The 26984-nt window shown below is 37.7% G+C and overlaps 1 protein-coding gene across 6 annotated transcripts in view; it reads left to right on the top strand.

Moving 5' to 3' along the window:
• Positions 1 to 26984, top strand: part of grip2b (glutamate receptor interacting protein 2b) — a 241637-nt gene that overhangs the window by 165822 nt on the left and 48831 nt on the right. The window contains exon 1 of one of the 6 annotated variants that reach the window (XM_032549120.1): positions 979 to 1383. The exons of 4 other annotated variants lie outside the window; for them this stretch is intronic. In XM_032549120.1, the coding sequence (XP_032405011.1) occupies positions 1338 to 1383 (46 nt within the window). In that variant the 5' untranslated portion in view covers positions 979 to 1337. Of the gene's footprint in view, positions 1 to 978; positions 1384 to 15259; positions 15785 to 26984 lie in introns of those variants that run through there. One more of the 6 variants, XM_032549117.1, reaches the window with a different exon arrangement.

A 26984-nucleotide genomic window follows, 5' to 3' on the forward strand; every position in this document is an offset into this window, starting at 1 on the left:
TTCCACATGTGAGCAGTGTGTCTGTATGATAATATAACCTGATAAAAGATCTTTGCATCGTATCCTTTCAGGGAAAGAAATTATTACAATGAAATTCTCTACTGTGTTTGTACAATATTGGTATTTGAATGCTGATTTAATAACATCTAAAAGATTGTATTCAGCAAATTGTGTAAGATTAAATGGCAGACAGTCTGTGATGAACCTCCGTCAAAAGAAAAGATGTATATCTGTGTCTTGCAGATATTTGAGTTTCATTTTAATTGCTTATTATGCATCACTTCAGTCATGTTCCACACTAAAAGATATTGATTCTCGTTTTACACAGTGAAGAATTGTGTTTGATTTACGTTTCAGTGATTCATGTATTAATGCTGAATAATTTTTTTCTGTGTTTCTGTGTTCCACTTGTTTGTTTGTTAATGAAGTGACCAGCTCTGGTCGTTGAGTCTTTGAATCCAGTTGATCCCCTATGAATTAATCCTGCAGTAGAACTTCAAGCCTATTCCTTAGCGCCCATTGCATGATGGGATAATTAGGTTTCAGTCCGTTTTCAGCCTATGGATTTAAAAAATAATGAATAAATCTGTCAGTCCTGTGATGAACTCGCAGTCTCTGTCCATGGTTCTGAAGTTCAGATTTAAAAAGGTGCTGGTGAACTGTTCACCAAACACCTTAAAGTAAAATCGCATGAGTATCATTAGAGCTCAGTTTTTACTTCACACACAAACATGGAGGCAGACTTGCAACATAATACACAACTGATCGACACAAAGACCGAAAAAGAGGGAAAACTAGGGCAATAAAAGTCCCCAAGGCTTTAAGCTACAACTTTCAATTTTTTGATAGAGAGAGAGAGAGAGAGAGAGAGAGAGAGAGAGAGAGAGAGAGAGAGAGAGAGAGAGAGAGAGAGAGAGATGGTGAGAATGTTCTAATTAAATTATCACACAAAGAAAACGAGGAGGAGACCATTAGAAAACATGGATCAGCCCGACAGAACGGAACCAGGCTGGAAGCAGCTGACTGAGTGAAAGGCTGATTACAGTCAATTACAGTCACAGCGTTTACTCCCGTTTTCATCTGAGAGGGGGAACACACACACACACACGCACCCCAACACACACACACACACACACACACACACACACGCCACAGTTCAGCTGGTGTCAACAGGGGGGGGTTCTTCCCTTTGAGAGAGAGAGCAGGGAGGAAACGGATCGGGAGGGAAAGCGGGAGAAACAGACAGAAGTTCTTCCTCCTCTTCCTCCTCTTCCTCCTCTGCTCTTCCACTAGGAGAGATTTACTCATCAAGCCCGGACTTAGTGTGGAGGGAAATAATGCTTTTCCTTCAGGCTATATTAAAGAAGAGGCTTCAGCAAAAAGGTGAGGAGAAAACAGGAAGGTCGTTCATTTCTCATTAGTCAGCTGTTTTTCTGTAAGCTGAAGTTCTCAGCCAGTTGTTTTATTTGACTTGTTCGGACTCTTTTCTTCTTGTTGCTTTTCTCTGACGGCTTCTTTGAGATTTCAGGTTATGTACATTTTCTGTCTCCCGGTAAACAGCTTCAGATTCCTGCAGCAGCGGTTCTGATTACTGCTCTGTTTTAGGCTTGTTTTATTTCACGCTTCTCTTCATTTTAAGACACTTTTTTCTATCTTCTGTGAAGAACTTTGTATAAAGTATTCGCTTCAGAAATATTTCTATTTTAAAATATATATTTTAACCTTAAATGCTGAACTGTTATTGTACTGAGGCGCTGATAACAGACAACTGATCCACTTCTCGACACATTAACAGAGAAATCCACAGCTATTCTTTCATAAGGTGAAGTTTCACGTTGCACCTGTTGTTGGTTCATTTTAGGGATTTCTGTCGCACTTGTGAATCACTGAAGTTTAGCCTGACTCATTCTAGTTGATGGTTTGGTGAAATGATCCGGTTCTAGCTGGATGAAACTCGTATGCGACCCTGCGCCAGTCGCAAGTCTGTGTTTTTGTTGGAGAGAGACGCGCAGCGCTCTTTTCCCACTCTGGCTGATTTATTTATGAGTTTGGAGATGTGTTGCTTTGAAGTGAAGCCCGCAGACGCGCTGGAAAGGGCAGCAAATGGGGACAAAACGCCGCCTATCGGCCTGTCAGGGAGCCCCGCCGCCCACCCCGGGCTGCAGGCTGCAAGAGTCTGACTGTCCCTGCGGAAACGTGAGTTAAAGTTGCCCCTGTTGCAGCGCAGTGCGGAGGATGAATCACTGTCACATCTTCCTGCTGTTAATAATACAGCAGAGATTTCTCTGTCACACTTCCATCGCATCAAAGCCTTGATGGCTCTCACTGGAAACCAGAGCATTGCGTTACTTCTGACTGCTGAAGCGGATTTTAGTGAGTCACCGATCACACAGGGAGAAACGGTGCTTCCACAATAACTGGATCTGGAAGTTTATTGCGGCTAGAGGGTTGATAAAACCGCAGTGTGGAATTATGGAGTCATTAGCTTTAATGGGATATTATGGAGGAGCTGCGATGTGCTGCAGGCGGCCAGTGACTCAAAAAAAACTATCAAAATTCATTTTCCGATCTCTGCAAAAGATCAGAAGTAAAATCGTGAAAGTTATTTGTACAAACTAACAGCTTTGCATAGTAACACTGATCAACTATTTATAACACATATGGTTAACCAAAATAGAGGTTAACCAAACTTTGAATAAAATATGTCCAAATGCACTAGAATACTTTGTTCTGTTGGTTAGCAAATATAGTTTGATCTTGGACTTTAATTTGCAAATTGAAAAAAAAAAAAAAACTGCAAATGCAAATAATCCTAATTTAAAAGCTTAATCAATTTTCCTCCATAAATCTGAACATGCAATAAAAATGCAGTAGTGGAAATATATTAGTTAAGAATGTTTCTTCCCAGCACAGGAATGATGATGAATCTGGTTGGTTTCTCCACGAGTTCCCAGAAAGAAACGGTTCCTCTCTTTTCAAAAATAAAAATCCAGACCCTGTGGTTAGCTTTTAGAAGCTGGTTTCACATGCGACGCTGCGCTGCATGCCCTGGGTGATTTATTTTAAACAACAGAGACCCACTGCAGATTAATAATTTTCCACAAGCTGCAGGTGGAATCACATTAAATCTGTTCCAGCCTGAACTCCCAGGAATAACTGACAAATAGTGACTTTGAAAAATGATTTCCTCCTGTTTGCGTTGAGCCTCTGCAGCGATGCTGCTGCTCTCTGTTTGCTCACGTTATAATCCCTGCAAAGAGTAAAGGGCCACACTCACTGTGGATTTTTTATCTGTTGTTGCTCTGGACCTGTCCAGTATTCACCCAGCCTGTAACGCCCCAAAGTTTAAGCATTTAGAAAATGGATGGATTCTTGGTTTTCTGTCTGGACAGGAGTTGCCGTCCTTGGTGCTGAAATTCTGCTTCAATTTTGCTCAGCAGCTCCTGGTGTCGATGTTTAATGAATTACTGGACGTTATTGTGTGTTGATGGAAAAAGTGGAACATGTGAAGATCATCTGAACACCCAGTTGTGGAACTTTTCTTTTTTTTCTACCTGATATTTTCAGCAATGTTTGAAGGATTCAACTGTGCAGCAATCTGATACGGCAGAAACGAGACAAACAAAATAAAATGATCTCATATCTTTGTGAGCCTTTATATTAGTTACAACTAAAACTTTTTTTCAAGGTTTACTGATTTGAATTCCCACAGGAAGCTGGTTATATGAAGGGCTTCCCACACAGCTCTTAGAAAAAACCTTAAACCTCACTACTTTAGTTTTTACAGGAAAATTCAGTTTAGAGGTGTGAGAAGATACACTCATCCTTCTAAATTTAAACTGCATGGTTGTAATAATCGATAACAGTTTTTGTCTTGAGTTCCTTGAGATCTCTTGTTCATCATCTGCTACACAGACTACATTTATATTCACTTTTTTCTCAATCTCTGTTCTGCTGAAGTCAGCGTTTCTTTCTGAAGACCAGTCAAGAGCACAACTGCAACATTCTTATTCTACTGCAAGTTGGTGTGAAATTCTAATTTGCATTCAAATTCATGTTTTTTACTTTGAACATTTCAACACTGCCACCTGTGCTCTTATGTGTCAAGGATGAGAAATTGAGGATGGGAGGGGAACAAGATGGCAAAGCATATGGATGTTTTTTTAACTTTTAGTTTCAGAGAAGGAAAAAAAGTGAGTCAAGTCCTCTGAGGCGTCACTTCGTTCACCTGCAGCTAACGCTAAGGCAGCTAACGCTAAGGCAGCTAACTTTTTTGCCACTGAGATTAATTGAAAGTTACTTTTGAGTTTGGGGAAAGTTAGGTGCATAAGCAGTTTGTCTGAAACACTGCTGTAGGTCATTTTTACCAGATTTTCCTAAGAGCCCGAAAATTAGATAAAATTCTCAATTTACCCAAAAATAATGTTTTTGACACTTTTAGCTTGTTTTTCCTGATTAAAGCAACATTATCAATCTTTCATCAAACTACTCAAGGCATCATCTATTGTTTATATTCAGATTAACAATTTTTACTCAGTTTATTGATGTCTTCCATTTTAATAGGCCCTACTTTAAAACAAAGCTGATATCCATCATGTATTTCCAGCAGCTCAGTCAGGAAGCCAATAAAGTTTATATCTTTAACTAAAATGTATAAATGATTACATTTCAGTCAGTATCACTTTGAAGTGTTAAATTCAGATTTAGATCAAAAACTAACCTTTACAATTTACATCAAACCCAAATTGATAAAAATAACTTGCCATTTGAGGAAGTTTTAAGTAAATTTTAAATTATTTTCAAAACTCAAAAAAAGAAAATCATAAGCCTCGAAAACTTTCCCACCCAAGTTTGTTTCACTGGGTTCTTATCTGATCTAACTCTTTAATTTTGCTCTTATCTGAATCTTATTTTCCTTATTCCTCATGCTTTCCCTTTCCTGCCCTTTTCTCTTCCTTCAACACTCCTCTCAGCATTGCAGATGTGTTTTCTTTGATTTTGTCACCAGAGATTAATTAGTGCTTTATTATGTGCCCTATTTATACCTCCAGCAGAAGGAGAAACGCTAGAGAGAGAAGAAGGGGCTGAGGGGGGAGGAAAGGAAGACAACTTGGAGTTAGAGACTCAGGAAGAGATGGAGACAGGAAAAAGCACAAGTGTTCAGATGGAGCGAAAGATAGAGACAGAAATGGGCCAACAGTGAAGCAGAAGGACCAAAGAGGAAACACGGCGTTTAAAAAGACAAGTGCAGGCATTGAAGGCAAAAATAAGGTATGAAAGTAATGAAGTCGTTTAAACTACAGCAGTATCAACATACAGTAATGTTTATTTATAAAAGTTTTTGATACAAGAAAACCCATAAAATACATCTAATGTAGCAGGGATGCAGCTTTACATTTTTTCACCGTCTGTGAATAGGTAATAAATTTGATAGGTGAGGAGACAGTGGAAGATCAAGAGGAGAGTATGAGGGAATGTGAAGGAAGCAAAATTGAATGTAAGGTTTGATGTTAGATGAGAAAACATGAGTGAGAGTCTTTGATGTAAAACTGAACCAGTAAGATGGAGGTCAGAAACAGGGCAGCGCCATCTTACATCGCAACACGTCACGTTTTTTATTAAAGGCTGCAGACTCCCTTTGATTTGTTCAAACCCAAACTGAAATATTTTTAAAAAGGTGATGTAACTGCTTCCATAACTAACCAATTAATTGGTGACACAAAAACAGATCCAAAACAATCTTGAGTTATTAAAATGAAAAATAATGGTGAAACGCTCTGCTCTCTTAAAAGAATACAGCAGATTGTTCCAGACTTCTTGCTGTACGTTCAGATGCAGCCCAGGAGAGCTAACTCTGTCTTTTGGCACCATAAGGTCCAAGAAGAAATATTATCTTTCATCATGTTTACATAAAACCAAACACAACATATGGGCACAAACACCAACAGCCTGGTGTGGAAAGGCTGATTAGTTTTGGTCCTTTTGAAACTACCTGACCAGAGCATCTGTTGTCCATCAACTTCTTTTTGTTCCATTAGTATTTCAGAGACAAACGTGAGGCTGGCTGTCGGACAGCTGAAACGTTTTTCCAATCTGGGTCACAAACCGAACAACGATCCAGGCAGCGAATCTGCATCAGAAGAGCAGAAAAAGAAAAGAAGGTTTGGCAACAGCGCAGTCAAAGCCCAAAGATCAAACTTAATGAAATGTTTGCAAACTCAAAGAACTAAAGCTTTGCTGAAAAGAATAATAGGTAAAAATTCATATCCAAACTTAACATTTTTAATGTTCAACAAGCTGCCAAATCATAGGGTTTATTCACTTTTTCACAGACAGCTTTATTTGCTTTATGCCAGTGAAATTAATAATAACACTTTCATTTTAACATAAATCGTATCAGAGGACTGGGCTATTTTCATAGTTGGAATGAAAGAACGTGTCTGAAGTTTGTCTAGAAAATGAAGTCGTTTTTTTCCAACCAGCAGTAAGTTACACTTAATAGATAACTTAATAAATTATTTTATTAAACATCATGTTGACCAGAGTAATTTAATATGCATTAATTTCCTGTATAGCAATCATCTCAGTGTCTAAAGTTCTTTTTAAGATAATCAAAAAGTTTCTGTAAAGCTGTTGTGTAACAACTGGACTGATAAGAACCTGAGTTTTGTTGAATGTTTTGCTCACAGCTGCCTGAGCGCCCAACCCGGCGTCGCTCCAAAATTACCTCCATTATATGCTTGAGACTGAGTTAAAATAGCTGCAGCAGTCATCACATCAGACTGAGAACAAGAAACACTTTGTGTTTTTTAACATAATACTGGCGGCCAACTTTAATCCATATGAGCTTTAAGTACTTGATTTCAATCAACAGGAAATAACCAACCGACTTTATTCAGAACTAATAAAACACAAAAAAGGCAAAACAAACATTTCACACAAACTGATCCTGCAAATGTAGCTGATGTAGGCAGACTTTAAGTCAAACTTTCAGAATAAAACACAATGCAGGAGAAAATTTTAAAACAGAATAGAAGATGTGAAGAAAACCGTCTGAAACTCCAGTGGAACAGGCAGAGGCTTAAAAAAGTGACAGCAATATTATGGGAAGCAAAACAAGCGAGGGCGAGACGAGAAGCAACATAAGATAGAAATCACTGAGGAGAGCAAAGAAGCAGTGACAGGTTGCATTGCACGTTGGGCGAAAGAATGAACGCAGTGACACGTGGCTGCGTTGCTCAGAGAATAACACGGATAAGGGCCAGAGCTGACGTCTTCAAGAGGAGCTTAAAGAAACCTTTTGGAAAGCTGATTTGGCCTTCCTGCGTTTCCTTCGTCTGCTGTCACTGAACACAATAAATCCAAATAAATCCAGAGAACAAATGGAACCATAAAAAAACTGAAGGGACCGCGAGGGAGAGGGACAAAGACACAGATAAAGGTCTCACACTTTTGCTAGTTTGGCCTCATTATGTCAAGGCCTTGTTGGAAGAGATGAAGAGGGTGGAGGGAAAGAGCAAAGACAAAGGCAGGGTAACATTTACAGAGAGGATAAAAAAGCTGCTGAAAGAGGGAGGATGACAGGACTGAAAGCTTGAACGAATGAGGAAAATTATACCTTTGAATTAGGTGGATAAAATGTCAAGTTTGCTTTCAAGCAAGATGATGGACGGAATTGAAATATGGGCTGATTGTGGGCACATTTACCGAGTCCTGAGCTAAATGTTTGCTTAAGACCTTCACAAAGCCAAATAGTCCTGGGTAATCTTTAGAATACCAACAGTTTGGCTGAATCTGATTAATCCAGCAAAAATGCCAACAGGGTATGTGTTTGTTATTCATGAAGCAGAACACCCGGTTATTTTAGACGCTCTACAGTGAAGCAGTTATGATGTGGTAAAAAAAATCCTGGGACTGAATCACATCCAGGCGTTTCTCTGCAGTGTTTACGTGTTCCCCGGTGAGTGTGTGGGTTCTCTCTGCACACTCTGGTTTCCTCTCACCGTCTAACTCTGCATGTTAGGTAAACCGGCCACTTAAACTGCCCTCAGGCTTAAGTGTTATGTGTGAATGTGTTTGTGTCATGATGACTGATGCAGGGTTTAACCTGAATCTCACCCACAAACTGCTGCAAGGGTTAAACATTTATAGAAAATACATATCTGTTCTAATCTGGAGTTTGTCATAGGAAACAGTGTTTTTGGGATGTAAAATTGAATAGATGGCTTAATGTGTGACGGCCAGATAAATAAATAATATAAACTTACAAATGAACTAACATTTCTAAAATCTCTCGACATTATTGTATTATTCAGAGTAAAATACAAATATAATAACTTGATCCAACATCCATCGTCAGACTAGAGGAGCTTTTCATTCACTTCAAATATAGAAACAGAGAATTGTATCCACATATGTATCTGTTTCTCCAAAGACGGTTTCAGTGAAAAATTTGAAAGCATGCATTTAAAAAAAAATTATCCATCCATCCATCCATCCATCCATCCATCCATTTTCTGTTCACCCTTGTCCCTAATGGGGTCGGGAGGGTTGCTGGTGCCCATCTCCAGCTACGTTCCAGGCGGGAGGCGGGGTACGCCCTGGACAGGTCGCCAGTCTGTCACAGGGCAACACAAAGACATACAGGACAAACAACCATTCACACACACACACACACCTAGGGAGAATTTAGATAGACCAATTAACCTAACAGTCATGTTTTTGGACTGTGGGAGGAAGCCGGAGTACCCGGAGAGAACCCACGCATGCACAGGGAGAACATGCAAACTCCATGCAGAAAGACCCCGGCCGGGAATCGAACCCAGGACCTTCTTGCTGCAAGGCAACAGTGCTACCAACTGCGCCACTGTGCAGCCCAAAAAAAAAAAAAAAAAAAAAAAAAAAAAAAAAAAAAAAAAAAAATTATCCTAAGTGTACATATTATAATGTGCATTAATTTCTAATCAATGGATTATTGTCCTGTTGGTAGCACATACCAGTGCATATACGTATAACAGTGGTTTGTAGTTAATGTGTCACAAATTGCATGACTTCTTCTTCATCACCATGCAGAAGGTAAGGGTGTCACCAGCATCAGGGGAAAGTCAGAAAAAATACCCCAGGTGCCAAAATAACTCAGCTTTATCTATTTCTACTCTCCTGGTGGAACATCCACTATGACATGAAAAAAACCCACAAAAACTGCTGTCTGTCTGTGGCTGGAAGAAAAGAAGAGAAACATCATTTAAAAGAGGAGAAGCAAAGGCAGGAATGAGAGTGAATTATAAAAGGAGTGACAGGTAGGTTAGCTGGCGCTGCAGAAAGCTGCTGTGATTCCACAGAGGAAGAGTGGAAAACAGATTTAGGATTCATTTGCATTTCAAACTTGGCCGACTTCCTAGTTGCAGTGACAGAAGGTTTGCACTTTGCTCTTCATCTATCATCTCTGTCATTCCTTCCCATTTATGTTTTGATCTATTTGAAACTACACTAGACACTGTATGCTGTTAATTAGAAAAAAATAACATTTAGTGTGTGAATATAATGGAACCCTTTGAACATTGTCGTTTAACCAATTGCCTCTCAGTATTTCCCTCGACCTGTAGCTGGTTTTGCTCGTCTTTGTTTTGTCAAAACTAAGTAACAGTTTCTCTAAGTCTGAGGCCATTGGTTTGCAGCTCCCACCAAGTGAGTATTTCATCTTGGTGTCTTTTGCACAAGTGATAGAAAGACAGACAGAAGGACGGAGTGGTAGAAGAGCAGGAACTGTTCTGGAGTTAGAGCTGGTGACCAGGTTAGACCAGCAGGAAGTTGTCTGGAGGGCGTCCTGTTGACATCCAGCCTTATGATTGGTACACAGGAACCAGACAGGTGAGCCCACCTGGACTCCTTAGAGACAGACTCTCCTGGACCCCTTGGAGAACTCAGGTAAAACAACATAATGTGATGATTTACATAGTGATGGTTGAAAGTGAGGCAGCAGCAGTTTGAGGCAGAGGAGGAGAGTGGAGGTAAGCAGAGGGCAGCAACATCTGCAAAATGACAGGAGGAGCAGAAACAGGTGACTGCAGGAGTAAAAGCTTACAGTTTACTGTGACGGCTAAATGTCTCCACAAAAACCAAGGAAGAGCCACGGCGTCAATGTGCACCTTAGTACACTCCTGAGATGTTCATGGTTGTCACTGGTGAAGGTTGCTGATGTTGTTTGTTGAGGACTAAAAGGAAAGTGAGAGAAATGTCCAGAGAATGAGGAAAACGCACAGGAAACAGAAAAAAGCTGCAGCAGAATCCAGGAGAGAATAAATGATCATAGAATTGCGTAAATTGAAATTGTGAAAATAAATTGGCTAAATGGAAAGACAGTAATTTCGAAAAAAAAAAAAAACATGCGCATTTTTGCGTTAGAACGAGGTGGTTTTTTTTTTTATCAAAATAGATTTATTTCACAAAACTGAAATGGAAAGACCTTTTTCACATCACATGATCAACAGCCAGATGTTACCACTGGTGAAAACTATGAAGAAGACGACAGGAAGCAGGAGGAGGACGGTGGTTTGTTCATGTTTTTTTCAGACAACAAGCAGTTGACTCCACCAGAGCTCTCACAGCATCACACTTCATAGAAAGTTGTGTCATTCCAGTGTGTTAAATCCATAACTCTTCTGCAGAATCTCAGACAACACTTTCTCCAAAATGGCGTCTATGAGGCTTCTCCCACGTATGCAGAGCTTGTCGCTCCAACGCCTGAATAAGATGCCAACATCCCTGCATTTATTTTCAATGACTTACTGTGTGAACAGATTTATTCATGTATGATTTTCATTTCATTTCTTATGTAATGGAAACACCGGAGTTGTGAAATTGTGCTTTTAGACATTAGCAGAATATTGACAGAGATTTACACACATTTGTGTTGGAAATTTCAGAAGCAAACCTGGAAGTGAAAACTCTGAATTTCCTGGTTACTTTTCCAACATTCTAAGCTAACAGCTATGAGACCATAAGAATGAGACTAATGGATTAATTGTGAATAGAACAGATGGTCAGTGCTTCCAACATTGCATATATTTAAAAGTAACTCACCACTGTCAGTCTTTACAGTCAGCAAAAACTAAACATTTTACTTTTCAGAACATTAATTTAAAATAAAAATGAAGAGGATGTACAGCAGCCATTGTAATCTCACTGCTCAGTGAAAACGGGACTGGCGGCTCGTTTTAATGCTACTTTCATGGCTGTGTGAGCTGGGTTTTTTTTCGTGGACAGTCAACAGACTGTGGAAATTACTGCATGAATCCATGTTAAACGTTCTCCCATGTCAACAGTGATAACTTCAGAGTAATGAAATGCTTTTGAACGGTGATTCATTAACCCACCGTACGTCTGCACTCAGTGAAGTTAATGTGAACTGTCATATGGCCTCTGAGCAGAGGAACAAGCCAGACTGAACTCACATCAGTAATTAAACTGAGTCAAGAGAGTCAAGTCAGCAATGGGATTCACAATTACCACCTCAAATGTATTTAAATATAATTATAGGAATTAAAATTGAGCACATTCAGTCTGCTTCCATTTTTCTGTCCTTCATCTTCTGCATTTTTTGGGTTTTTTTCTTCCTTTTTACCCATCCTCTGTTTCCTTCTCTTTGGTGATGCTGTAAGACAGTTTTTAGTCCCCATCTGTCCTCATTTGTGTCCCGCAGTGTAAGAAGCCATTACAGTGATCGAATGAAGATGCTCAGCAGGGGGAGATATAGACTCAGAGACAGAAGCCGGGGAGTTTCAGAGAGTGAGGATGAGGCAGAAAAAATCTGTTAAAACAACTGGAGGTCAGAAAAACTCTGCATACGGCAATAAAATGAAAGAAGGAATATTCCTTATAAAGAAATTTTATAATCACTCCCAAAAAGAAATTTCTATTCTGTAAAAGCTGGTGTATTCAGTGCACTTGTAGACAAAAAGAAGCATAGCAGTGCAGTGTGTAAGTTTTACAGGCAGACATTGCTGCTTCCAATAAAAGCAATGTGGCATTTTGGCCTGCAATTAGTTTGTATTACATTTGCTCTAAGGGAACTATTTTTTTTCAGTGTGACGTAGAACCAAGGAGCATCGACAAACCTGTCATTTCCTCTACTCAAATATATATAGAGATTTTCCTACACAGCTACCAGTTATGACGTTTCTGTGTGTGGATGTGAACGAATGGGCTAAACTAAGCAGAAGTACATGAGTGTTTTCTCAAGTATGTGGTTGCAGATTTCCGGGTGCATGTGTGTTTCTCTGTGCCGAGCTGCAGGAGGCCATCATTTGCCACTTCAAAGTCCTTACTCATAATGCTTGGAGTGATGCTTGGATTCATTTGCACTTGAAACCCACAGACTGGGAGAGACGGAGAGAAGAGCGAGACGCGCCAACAAGATGAGAGAAAGTTTGACCATGTGCAGCATAAATTGTGCACTCGAGTGTCTGGAGACTCTGAGTGTGTGTCTGTGTGTGTCTGGAGGAGCAAACTGACATGACTAATTTTTTTGACTGCTTATTTTGCTGCCTTTTAACTCTGCTTCTTCTCCTCTCATGTATGTTTCAGAGCTGCTTAAAGAAATCTCTCACAGCAATCCTGATCTGATTTCAAACCCAACTTGCTGATTAGCATTATTTTCAGATTAGTGAACATATTAATATTTAAGGTAATTTTTTTATGTGAAGATGACTTCACATAAAGTTATCTTCACTTCAAGTCACATAAAATCATCTTTATGTGACTTTATGTGAAGCTAAAATCACATTAAAAAAAAAGGTAAAATTTAAAAAAAAGGTACAATTTTTTTATTAGATTAAAAAATTAAAACTCTTGGAATATTAATGAGTGACTACCCCTCCTTGTGGAAGAACATAAGGTTCTGGAGAAATGATTATTTTGAATTGTTCTTTGTTCATTCAGGGTGCATTCATTAGTGCGCTTTAATCAAACTTTATTTTATTTGTCTGGAAAGTCCAGTTGTGTTGGTTTAGGTGTGAATGTTTAAATCAAACTGATTCAGACCAAAAGATCAAACTCTGGCCTGCCTGCCAACCTCAGTCTTGGATCTGCTGAAGTGAACTCTGGTGCGGTTTGAATGTGAATGCCAAGCGGATCTGAGATCACTTCTAAAACAGGAAGCGGTCTACACCGCAGGGCATTCTGGGTAAATACAACCAAAACAAATGCAAAAGTCTAACGCAAGTGGGAGAAATGACTAGTGGTCTATAAAGTCAAAAGAGAAATCGTACAACCGCTAAAATCTCCACGCTTGTTTACATTCTGTATAGAAGGAAGTTGCGCTCAGCGTCTTCAGAGGTTTTTGTGTCACTTCCTTCAGTGGTTCTTGGTGCAGCGCCCCCCACAGGCGAGAATGGGAACAGGTTGCTAAAAGGGTTTGGGTCATGGATGGATGGATGAACCGTAAACAGTTCAGCTGTAAACTGTTGAACAGTTCTTAAGATGCTGTTGAACTGAGCTGCTTGATTTTTGAAGGTCAATCCCAACGGACTCTTACATTCCACACTGCTAACAAAATAGAAAATCCAAATAAGTAATGAACTTTAGATCCAAGAAATGAAAACTGGAGTTGTTTGTGTACAAATAAAATGTGTCACTTAATATCTCTGAGTTTTATTTTTATATTTTTAGAATGAGTGAATGATCAAATAAGTACAAATGCAAGCAGTAAGCAATGTTTTCTGTAGCATTTCGAGATATGAAATTAGACTTCTAAGACTAGACTCAACAATCAGACGCAGAACCAGAGCTCTTATGAGTGTGTGTGTGTGTGTGTGTGTGTGTGTTCTGTGCTGTCTGGCATTAATTTAGGTCAGACTGCACAGAGAAGACAACATTCACAGGAAGCTGGCCACCAGGGAGAAAGAAATGCAGTTATTACTCTGTGTTCACCCAGCAAACACACGTTGGGCTCAGGATGTGTGCTAGAAGGCATTTTTACACTTGCTAGAGCAATCATGTCTTATAATTCATGTGTTTGTTTTTGTGTTTTGCTTAGATTGCTTTGAATTTCAAATGGAGTTAAATAATTTACTGAGGAGAAAGAGCTGGATATAATAAAGGAACGTACCATCAATATCTATTTCATCCACATGTTAACAACTGAAGGTGGTTAATAAGCCATTGTTTAATCTAATCTATCAGTCAGTAGAAGTTGACCAAACTCAGTCGGCATTTTAAAGACATATCAGTGTATCATAAAATAAACCTAAACTGCTTAGGAACTTATTAAAAATTCAGTGTTTGTGAATTAAGTATAAAACCTTCTTTTGGTTTACCCCACGAAGTAGTTCACCATTTTTGTTATTTTTTATGTGAGACTTATTAAAAAGCTACAAACATATTTATTATTGTAAAAAGAAAAAAAATCAATGTAAAAGTTTTGTTTTTCTTGATCTGTTTAAAGTTTAAACCAAATGTCCACATTTAATATCCAGGGACATTTCTAACCACAGTTCTTAGACAGCAGCGTTTTCACAGTAAAAATAAAAACTCATTAAATTTGTTTTGAAAGCTCGGCGTCTCTCTTTGTGGACATTTTTGGTGCTTCGTAATGTTTAGTAAATTGTTCTTGTTTTGTATGAAGCCGCTGGGGAAAAACATCTTAGCTTAATGTAATATGAATTCCAAACTCATTACTCTGCTCTTACACATTAACTCCTCTGTGTTGTGACATTTCTCTGTTTGGAACCTAGTTATTACTCTTCACCCATAACATTTCTTAAATGCATTTAAGCAAAACATTTTAACATTTTAACTTTCAGCCGATTTGACTTTAGACAGGGTGATATTAATATGATAAAGATGCATGCTCGGACATTAACTTTAGACTTTTATTTTTCTTCCTGCAGATGCTAATTGTGCTGCACAGCAAAAATCAGCAGCATTTATTTAGTCATTGTCTAAAAAAAGAAATTTTACTATTTTTCTTTTGTCTTTTGTATTAAGTTGCATCTATCAGCCTCAGTAAGAGTCCAGTTCCCATACTGGGAATGAGTGTTATACTTGTTTTAGTAAAAAAAAAAAAAAGCTTTTGATTATTAATTTGTTTTAAGCCACGTAAAACTGCGATAATGTATTTCCTTTGATTTCCTTATAGTACAAGATTTTCCAAACTGCATGTTTGCTACCGAGACTCGGTGCTGTTTAACTGAATCTCTCAAAAGGACTTTGTTTTTCAACCAACAATTTATTGATCGTTATTGACTAAATCAGAGTAATAACATCTGTGAATACTGCTCTTAAAATAACCATGGATGATTTGACAGAAATGACTGAACATCTCTCTTCCTCTCGTCTTATTTTCTAAAAATAAACAGTTTATCCCTGCCTGCTTAATCCTTATTTCATCTCTTTGTTGCTCACTCACCCACATATTCTTAGCTTCTGCTTTTCTTTTTTGTTTGTTTCTTTTTATCTGCATATTTCTGAACACTTTCTCTCTAGGCTTAACCTAGCCTGCCTCATCCGTTAGTGTGTATCTCCTTCCCTCCCTCTCTCTCTCTTCTCTCTTGGGGGTTGAGTGGTTGTAGCGTAAGCGCCAGTCATCTCTTATCATCGCCACTGTATTCCCTGACTGCTCAGCAGTCCACATCTCTCCCTCTGTCTCCTCCTTTCTCCATCCTCCTCTAATCTGTCAGTGTTTGTCTCTCTTTACTCTGTCGTGGATGTTACTCTGAGGAGGAAAAGTCAATGTCTGCGGTCATGTTTTGCGGTCTGAAAAGAGACATTGGGGCAAATAGTGTGGGTGAGTTTGTTTTTGTATTCCGACGCAGAAATACTCTTTGTAGAAGTATAATGTCATTAAAAAATGACCTAAGTGATGTTCGGCATGTTCCAGGTTGGATGTTATTGCAGTGTATCTAAGACTCTGTGGGTGGTGCTGTTTTCTTTTTTCATGTAAGATATCTGTAATCTATTTCACCGCTGTGCATCTAACACAGGCGTTGATGAAAAGCTCAGGTTTTAATGCCTTGGATAAAAGTATGACTTTGCTCTATGAATGTGTGAAGGAAACACCTCATCTGACATGTAGAACTGAAAATGATTTATTACCAATAACCGTATCAATCCAATCTACCTTATTCTCATTGCACATAGTTTTTCACTGTATTCTAAAGTTTAGTGTTTAATGTGTCCTAGGAGATTTATTTCTTATTTTTCTTGGGAAAAGACAAATTAAGCCCACTTCAAAAACAATCAAAACAATCAAAAAAAACCATGTAATCTAAAGAAGCGGTTACATGTTTTACAGTCATCTGAAGTCATCTCGGTGGTTTCCAGGCAGCCAACAATTGCCTCTAATAAGCTAAAGTACGTCTCTTATGGAAGTTGGTCCACATGGGAGGGCGAGCTCACAAAGGTGTAGTGCTTTTATTTTTACAGCAAAAATGTACAAATGGCAGGAGAGAATTGGCCCCATCTCAACTGCCAAGAGATGAAATGTCCACTGAGACTCCAAGATGGGATCAAAAATGATCAAATCGGTGTAATGCTAACCTTACGTTACACTCAAAAAACAGCCCAACGCCACATCAGTTACTTTAAGACCACATTCAGGTACAATAGCAAAACAAAAATCTGGTAATGGACGGTAAAAGAAAAGAACATTATATTATTATAACATTATGAATATATTATATTCATAATGTTTCAAAGATGCTTGGGTTTCCAAAGCATTTATAATGTTTCAAATAGGAGAGGCTGCAGCTTGGAATAGTGACTATAATTTGCACAATTATTTTATTATTATGACATTATACGGTGGACAAAGTTTCTCAATCTTATGACTATTTAATATCAATTTTAGCCCTACTGGAAATTAGAAAAAGTATATATAAATAACATGAAATGTGGAATAAAATGTAATTTTGGTTAAGTTATAAATCAGGACCACGTCCATTTTTATCATTAAAAAATGCTAAAATTTCACAGGGTGAGTTACGTCAGGTAGTAATACTTTGTATTTTGACGGAGGTGTAGTGAGGTCAAATGGTCTGAGGCCTTCTGCAGATAGTTGGTTATGAGTCTGGTAAGATGTTTAAATCTTACCCATCTGACCGTTCCAGCCAGTTCACCACAACAGCAAATCCCAAGATGCTAAAAAAAAATCTCCAAAAACCCTAAAATGTCATCATGGGACATAAATGATGTGCATGAATGATGCCTTTAGTTTGAAGAATAACATTCAGCACTGTGGATCTTTGTGGGAACGTCTAACTACTGCTGTGCAGTCAGCTTGTTGAATCATTTTTGGAAACATTTTGCAGATATTTGCATTGACTAAATCGTTTTAAATTATTGATAACATACGCTTCATTTTTCTCTGTAGCTCTGATGCTAAACTTACACTAAAAACTAAAAAGTATGAAACTTGTCTTAAATTATTCTAACCAGTGGTAGTTTGGGCATGAATTTCACCACTTTCTGCATTTTATTATCCATTTTCTTTTCAAGAATCTGTAGAATTAGTCACTTCAGGTTTGACCGGTCTGTACCTGGCTCTTGTCTTTTTCTCCAGCTGTGCAGCAAAGGATCCTTTTTTCAGTGCAGAATAATCCAGTTAAAGCTTGATGAGTTGAGGTATTATAGACTTTAATCAATGCAGTTTGTGTATGTAGTATTATATTATGCATGACTCAAGACATCCAGCCTTTGTTGACTGAGTATTTTTCTCCGTTATGATTCCCCCTGGACAGAGATCCAGGTAAAGATTCTTATTGTTTAAATCAAAAGCTGCTACAGATACTCCCATAGCAGCATGTAAGTAATATATTCAATTGTGCTTATTGGATGCTGTAAAAACTCAAACATTCCCCTTTCTGAGCTTGTCTGGCCACCTATTCCTGTCTGCAACCTTTACAAATAAAAGAGCCATTTCTGACTGCCAGTCGTAATAAAAATCCATTTAGCCCCATCAGTGTAACCTGAGCTGTTGAAAAAAGACAACTTATAATTTTCACAATATAATGTCCTTATAATATGCAGCAAAGGAAATTTGTAGTCATTTTTAAAGAAATCTGTTTTATTTCTATTTGTAGGTTTTAAAAAATAAACATTTGTTTACAGGAATTAAAAAGCATCAAAGTGTGATCTGCATGCATTTTTATCCAAATGTTAGAACGTATCTGTTCTGTCCCAACCTGACTCCAGCGGTTCTTGTCTAACCACCTCTTTCTGAACCGATTTTTAAAGCAGTGTGTTGACCCGCCTTTAATCCCTGCAGATCAAAGCCCAGTGGAGTGTTAAGGTAAAGGTAGAAACCTGTGGAGGATTTCAGAAAACCCACAACACATTTAAATCAATCAGAACATCCAGTTTCATGTAGGATACTGAAGCTTTTGTAATGAAGCTGCTTTAAGGCGAGGAAATTAGCAGTCAGATTCCTTGATGGATGATCCATTAGTGCACTTGTGTAACCTGGTTAGTTTCCTGTTTAAAACCGTATCTCTTTTGAATCACAGGAGAAATGTTGAAATTTAAACCTAAACATTTTTTTACTTCTGTTTAGCTGTCTTTGGATAGCAGCAGCACAGCAGTGGAGACTTGTTGATCGTAAAATGCCACCAGGAGTTGCAGCCTTTACCACTGAAGCTCTGGTTCATGAAGCTCTTTAGCATTTTAGATGTTCTGATGCTGAAGTCAAGCTGCTGTAGCATGTACTCTAAAAAAGAAAGGATAGTCATTTTTGCCAGCCCTACCATCTGCATATGTACTGCTGTGCTTCACTTGCCATGAAAGCTAAGAGTCAAAGCAACAGAATGTGATACAGCACTGATTTAGCTTTTACCATATGCAGCAGGGTGTATTAATAAGGTGAGCCCCGTCCTATTTCATGCCCTGATGGAGCCGGTGGGTGCTATTGCCTCAGAGACTAACTAAGCTGATAACAGTGATGGAACGTTTGAGGTTTATAAAGCTGGTTTCATTTTTCAGCTTTATGTGGAAAGCTGCTCTTTAGAGGTTTCATATTTCACTGTATGCTTTGTTAAACATCTGCAGCAGCTGAATTTTATTATCATAAAGGGATTCAAAGAAAAGTCCAGAGATCAACTGAATATTATTAAGAGCAACAAAATGTTATTTTTTTTCTTACACTGGTATTCTTATTAGAGATCCTAAATTCCCAGTAAGGGATTTATCAGGAAATTAACATAATTTCCTGAGTATTATTGGTCTGACGGCAAAGAGAATTTAGAGGCTGTGAGACGGGGAGTGTGTAGGATGCTACCATAATTTGTGAATGTTGCCTGCAGTTCTCTCTGCTGTTCCCTGCAAACTTCATTTTCCTTTATCTTCTGGAGGCCATCGTTTTCCAGCATGGTGTCTGTTGGATCATTACGAGCCTGACGATGATGCAGGAAAGATGTGAACCATTACGCAACTGTTAAAAAACCTGTAAATAAATATATTTCTAACAAAAATGTTCATCCTGCTGTGATAAGTACAAGATTTAGTTATAAATGAAGATTTTTACACGTTTCTGTCGCTGTCTTCATCAGATGAAGCTCTCCTCCCACCATCATTTACATTTTTAGTCATTTAGATTATGTTCTTACCTTAAGCAGCTTACAAGCATTGCAGGTAAATCGTGGCAGAGTGCGGGGGATCAAACCATGTGACTCATTAAAAAAAGCCACTGTCTTTTCCCTGATAAATCCCTCTCAACGCTCATTTAAAATGTTCCCCTCTGTCTTCGGTTGCTGACCCTGTGATGAACGCCGTCACCGGTTAACAGGATATCGTGTTGGATCAGTGGCTCAGACATGTTGGCAGAAAGAGGCTAAACTGGAACTTCAAAGCGGTTTTGATGCTTTGTGTTTTTTTCCTGTTCAGCACCTGCCAGGCTGTTTTTCCTTCTGTACTCATTTCTCTGCAGCTCCATTGTTTGCTCCATTGTTTGATTTTCATCGCCCAAAATATAGTTTTCTTTCAGTTTTTCTGGTTTCTTCAAGGAGAATTTCAGTTCATGTTATTTGAACAGAAACAGCCTGAAAAACATCACATTCAAAATTCCTTCATCTGGACTGTCCATTCTGTGCTGCTTCTTTTTCTGATCAATAAAAATTATTTCTTTCAAAGTGAACAAAAATGAAACTTGATTAATTTGTCTTGGTAAAGTTTTGAACATAACAAAACTGCATGCAATCTCTATAATGGTGATAGCAGTCATTTTTGTAAAATAATTTGTCACATTGCTAAGAAGCATTACATTTAAAAAAATATTTTACTTTTTTGTAGCAACCCAACTGAAGTGGAGATTTAGAAGGGAATATATGTTGCTCCATGGTAACAAGTAGGGAGTCATTCATTTGTCATTTTATACTCACTGGTTACTTTGTTAAGAGCGCCTTACCAACTCCAGTTTGGACCTGATTTTGTGTCAGAACCGTCTTAATTCTTCATGCTGGAGACGCCACAATGTCACAAAAAATTGTTTAGAGATTTTGGCCCAAACTGACACAAAACTATCACACAGTCGCTGCAGATTTCTTAACTTCACTTCTAACCTGTGTTTCAATCAAAGTTTCTCCAAGAGCATTTTGAAGTATTCCATTAAAAAAAGTTGATAAAAATGGCAAAATTTAGCAAAAGGTTTTTGCTTGAGGCGGTTTTTGGCACATAGAGTTTATGAGGTAAAGAGGAATTTTAAACACATTTGCCAAATAAGTTCTGACTTAGCAAACACTTACCTCATATAACTGATCGTCTGTTTCCACTGTTAGAAACCTTAGAACTGGATTTCCTTTTCTCTTTCTGGTGATGTACAGCCAATATTAACATGACAGAATAATTCAAACTTGGCTCACATTCCTGAAAACCTTCATCTGTTTGGCTCAGATTATTGGTCTATGCTAGTTTTTAACCTCTACTTCCTGTTTATTACAGCCACACGTAACATCAACGTCTGATAAAATGACCTTTAACCTGGTTGACTTGCTCCAAACCTGCAGATGGAAAAGCCGCTTTTTCTTTTGCCATATGTTTTAATTCATAATGTGTAATAGTAATAATATGTAATATCTAATAACATCTGCAGAATATCTATAGAATGTACTTATATAAAAATATATATTCTTGGTTTATTCTTCATCTCATGTCAGTTTTCTTCTGACGTGAGACGACTAGCAGTTCTCATCATAACATCCTTTCTACTTCAGGATGTTTTTTGTCATGTTAAGTTGTTCCATCCTGCCTACTTGTGTAGTTTCACATACTAAAAATTATTTGATGATCAAACTTTTGATTGATATACATCATCTGTGAAACTCTGGGGAGTTGGAGCCCATCATGGCCTCACTCATCACTGGCTCAAAAGCAAATAATAATCAGATATTCAGGAGCAAATCTGCCAAAGAAAAGCATATAGAAATTATGAAATTAAAGTTATGTAATGAGCTTTTTAAAACCAAGATATTAAACTCCTTTAATATCTTAAATCAAATGAAGAGAATGTGCTTGAAAGAGTGGCCACAACTTTCAGAAAGAAAATCCCAGAAGCTGGTCAGAATTATGCACAAAGCTCCTGTTATTATCATAATGGAAGCCCTTTTTAGAGCTAAGTGTCTGCTTCAGCACTCACCCCCTCTGGTGATTGGATGCTTTTTGTGTTGAGTTTTCAAAGTTTTGCAAAAAGTCTAGACAACAAAGAAAAAAGCCTGAGATCATTAGAAGTGAAGTGGTGATCAGACCCATCTTCCATCCCCCACCCTCCTCCGTTTTCCACCCTCGATACCAGATCTATACAGGCTGCAATTAACCACAACAGACAAGCCATTAAGCTCTCTAATTACTGCTTGTTCCTGCCATAGATGTTCAGAATGTGTGGGCTGGAGACCCGTGTGTAAGGTTTGAGGATGAGCGGGTTTGCAGAAATTTGTGAACTTAACAGGTATTATTCTGAACATCCAAGCTTTTGTTTGCGCTTCATGTTTCAAGTTTTCTGTACTGTTTATTTAGTGAATGGGGTCTCCAGTGTGTGTGTGCTTGTGTGTGTTGAGTGAAAGTGGGGGCTGAGATAACCACATTCCAACTGTTTGTCAGCCCCATCCCAGACAATGGTTAATTACTCTTCTTCAGTGGCTGCAGAATCATAATCGCTGCAATCATATGCCTTGGTATTCAGTAACTCAGAAAGCTCAGGCAGGTTGGTGTACGTGTGTGTGTTCACACACAGGAAACACTCTGACACAGTAAGTTCTTTAACTAGCAGGTGTTAACGTTGATCTTATTTTGTTAATCTGACAAAATCATCATCACTGTAAACAAAAAAGAATCAGTTAAACAAAATCAAAATTTCATGTAAGATAGTCGTACTAATGGGGCCAGAACTTATACATCCATCCATTTTACACCCTTAGAAATTAATTACATGTAATTAAACACTGTATTTGTATCTAAATGTCCTGCATTCAAGCAAACATTTGACCTCTGAAAAATAAATCAGCCATGTATATTAGTAAAGATCTGAATTCTTCAAGCTGAGGTTTGGGAAAATGACTAGGCTAAAATCAAAGCTTATTTATGCATTCCCTCTCTACTCACTTAAAAACCTTTTTTCTTTTTTTTTAAGAGCATTATCCAAAATTCAGGAGGTAAAATTCAAAAAGTAGTGAACTTCTCTTAACCTGCTACCTCCAGGACATTTGTTACTTCTTTCAAACCGTTTGGATATTTTTAAAAGTTATTTTCATAATTAATGGTATAATTTGGGTATCATTGATGCAAACTAAGCAAATATGTTTCATGGATTAGAAATGTGTTGCTGTTTTTTTAATGTTCTTTCTTTGTTGGTTCCTTTGGCTCTTTGGTGAAAATTGACGTACTTATGTCATAATTCAGAAGATTTCCAAACTCCTATGACTGCAGTTTTGGTTTCTTATACTCTGAAAGTCAGATAACTCTGTTATCTCCTCGGAAAGAAGGTGCTGCGCTTCAATACGCCTGACTGTTTCTGATTTTCTGTCTTGAGTTGAAGTTATCAACTGAACAGCAGACTAGTCTTTTAGCCATTAAATCCGATCATTTCAGCTCAAACATATTCAGGACAAACTGACAGACAATGCAATGAAAAGTATGAAGGTTTGCGTTAGTAAGATTCCACGTTGACTCATTTTAAAGTCTGAGCTGAGGGTTTAAAGTGAACATGGATATTTTTAGAGTTCTTTGTACTTCTTGCAAATCTCCAAACATTACCAAATGCAGCTCTTTGTTTTTCTTGTTGATAAATGATTAGAGAAACTAAACCTTTGGTAAACAAATAAAAACTTTGTAAATACATGAGGAAAAAACAGTATTTCAGTTATGTGAAAGGACTGTGATTATCAAACATAGTATGATAAGTCTTACTATAAATTCAGATTTAAATGACGTCCTTAATAACTCAGGGCGCAGGACTTGTCCTGAACTCAAGCATTTCCAATCACAGATATCAGAAGTACAGATTTAAATAAACTATTTTACCAAAAATAAAAAAATCTCTGACATTCTGTACAGTGTAATAATCTGCATATTGTTAGATTGAAGTTTTAAATATGTAGTTGTGCATGTCATTTCATGTATTCAAACTTCCCTTTATATCTTGCCCCCGACAAAATAATAATTGTGTGTGTGTGTGGGTGTGTGTGTGTGATCAATGTGTAAGCTATTGTGTCGTCACTCTAAAGCCATTTAGTGCAGCAGTCCTGTGGCAAATAAAGTGTGTTTTTCAGTGATGTCCACAGAAAAAAACCAAACAAATAAAACACTTTTTGTTCAACAAAATTATGTGACATCATAATTGTCTGTCAGAATAAGATCGTACATAACTGCCTTTTGTGTTTTATCCATATAAAACAGTTTTCGTATTTGAGCGAATTGTTGTTGACTGCCAACAGCTCTCTGTTGCTGCGCTCCATTGTCTGCTTAATGGGTTTTTGGTAACCTTGAGCTAGAATGTAAAATAAGTTCATAAATATGCATGGCAAGATGTGTAAGGGAGCGAAAGGAATGAGGAAACCCTTTTCTTTGGTAATTGTACTCTGGACCTTGAGGGAATCAGAAAGGATTACGCCTCCTGTGGGAAATCTGCTTGTCAGACTGCAGGTTTGTACATAAGTCAGATGTTGGTGACGTTATCTAAAGACTGCATCAATGTATTGCCAGTAGTCACAGATAATTATGTTTTTCTCCCTAAAACTGCTGTTGCTTTTCAGTCAGATTCATCATAAAGTAACATTCTGACATGTTCTCACTTTTCTGTTTGAGGGATTTTAGGTTCAAAATTCATATTAATGTCTGACTTTCCTTCCTGGACCTTTCAGTCCAGAAACACAAGACAATGCAGATGAACAGAATTATGCAAGACATATATTTAGGCGAATTGCATATGCTTTCCAATAACTTGTTGAAGTAGTCTTTCAGAAACCTTAAAATACTTTGTTTTAGATTTCTGAATGGATTACTTTATGTGTTCTTAATAATAAAAAAGGAATCAAGTAACATTTAAAGGGCATCCCAGTAAGTTCTTTTGCTAAAGCAGGACAGATTGTCGACTTGAATGAACAAAATGAGGAATTAAGCTACAGTTCTGTGAGAAAAGCCTAATGCTGTCGCACAATTACCTGTCAGCAGAGAAGAAGTTGGAGGGAAACTCATGTTCCCTTCAGAGGCCTGTGTTACCAGTAAAGCCTCGTTCCCACAAGCCACTCTGTCACCTGAAGTTGTACTTCACATATTTTTGGAAAGGCTTTTGGGAAACAACAGAGAGTACTGTTGTGTCATGTATGTATTCATTTCAGACACGGAGACAAATTCAGCCACACAAATCTACACAATTCCTGCAGGTGTTTTGGTGCAAAGCTGTTTTTGCCTCTCTTCAGCCATTCAGCATGTATCTATTTGTGTTTTTACTATTTTATAAGCTTATTTTGGTTTACTTTTTTTGTCCAGAGAGTATTCGAGAGATTTCAAATTAAATATCAGAGAAACAAGGCATGCATGGACAAACTTTCATGTTAATACTTCTTTTTCTTAATTAGAAAAGCACAACACATTTAAAACTTGAGTGGAGTGCTGATGCAAATGGAGAAACTCACTTTAAGGTCATGTTTTCTACTCCTGTTGTATGAATTATTTATTAAAGCTTGGAAAACGCATAAAAAGCTTCAGTTGAGAAATATTTTCTTGCACCACATTCGTTGAAGAAAAACTGTTTTTCTTTCCACAATGGATTTTGTTTAAAGAGGCTCAGAAATCCTGACTTTATGCTGCAGCAGTTCAGATTTAATGATTCTGCCCCAATTACATACAGTGTTCCCATATATATGATTTTATGGGGTTTTTTGTTGGTTTTACTCTTTTGTTGGCTTTGGTTAAATGGTTTTTAGTAGAAAGCGTAAATACGGCTCCTGTTTTGTAAATGTTGCTGATGTAGGAGGTGCAGTAACCTCCAACTGCGCAGCTGCTTCTAGGATGTTCACTATTCATGATGGAAGAATTTCCTTATTACATATTGGAATTTAAATTCATAAAGAACATAATGCATGATGTAGGGAATCATGATCTTTGTTGTTTATGTTATCTATCTTATCAATCTCCTTTATAAATTAAAGATTTTTATCTTTTCAGTCTCAACTCCATCAATAACAAACCTGAAATAAATAAATTATATTTCTTGTTAATTTATATTCTATGGCAGTGAATGAGGTCAGCAAATAATAGAAACTTATTGTTTTTCAAAGTTACAAACTGACTTTTTAACATAAATTGAATAATTTAACATAACTAGTCACTCATAGGATTAACTTACTAGTAAGCATGTTATATTTTTAATGATTAACTTAATGAACAATCAATCATACAGAATTTTGATGGGAACCAAGAATTAACATTTAGGGTATAATTAGCTTCTTATATGTCTAACTTCATCAAAAGCAAATTGTTTCTCCTACTAAAAATTCAAACATCTGTGCATAATTTATATTTCCCAATCCTCGTTTCAATTTAAGGACAGGTTTGGAGAAGTTAAATAATGAAGTCAGAACTAGAACCACCCTGATAGATCAGGATCAGAGTTTGATTCAGGCGCCTGTTTCCTTGAAACCAGTTTGGGTTTCTGAACCATTAACTCCCAGTCGTTCCTCTCTCTGCTGGGGGAACGGCTGGACTCGGCTCCGACAGCTTTTCTCTTTCCTCTCAGCGCTGAACCTGCAGGCGTTTGGTTCTGGGTCACAGTCTGGACTCTCTCTGGACTCAGGACTCAATTGGTTTCAGTTCCAAAACAGTAGTTTTGCAGAATAAATTGGGTTCTGTCTCTGTGGTTCACAAAGAAAAAACAAAACAAAAGTTTCCTGGAACTGTAAAGATTATTGTATCAAAAAACTGTGAAATATGTTTCACACATTTCTGACTGATAAGTCATTACTTCATTTAAAACAAACTTAGCTGTGTTTTTACTGGTTAGCCTTATGTTGTCTCATTGTTCCAGCATTTTCTTTGATTTGTGAAATAAAAAACTATTCAACATATTTTCATTGATCCATCTAGCAGAAGCTGTTAGTGTGATCCAGTACATTCACACCAAGAGAAAAACTGTATTAAATATTATTTTTGCTGTTAAGCATAATTATTTAACCCAATATATATTTTATAGGGTCACTCAGGAACAGCACAGAGAAATGATACCAACATTGTGAAAGATTAAGCACAACATTGTTTCATTTTCTTATGGAAAGTGTCGTTTGTTCTGTCGCACAGGCGAAAGTCATTACTGTCTCTGCTTGAAAAGAAACTGGAGCTACAAGCACTGTGCCTGCTGGAGGAGGTAAATCTGGCCTGACGCTTCATCTGCAACTCAACCTGTTCAGCTACCTGACAGTGCCAGCAGTCATTAGTCTAATCCCATTCAAATTATTCATTGCGAGACGTCAATTTATCAGGCTGGGTTGGGGGAAATGAGTGGAGACCAA

This window comes from Xiphophorus hellerii, chromosome 20, assembly GCF_003331165.1.
Source record: "Xiphophorus hellerii strain 12219 chromosome 20, Xiphophorus_hellerii-4.1, whole genome shotgun sequence".
In the NCBI taxonomy this organism is placed as follows: domain Eukaryota; kingdom Metazoa; phylum Chordata; class Actinopteri; order Cyprinodontiformes; family Poeciliidae; genus Xiphophorus; species Xiphophorus hellerii.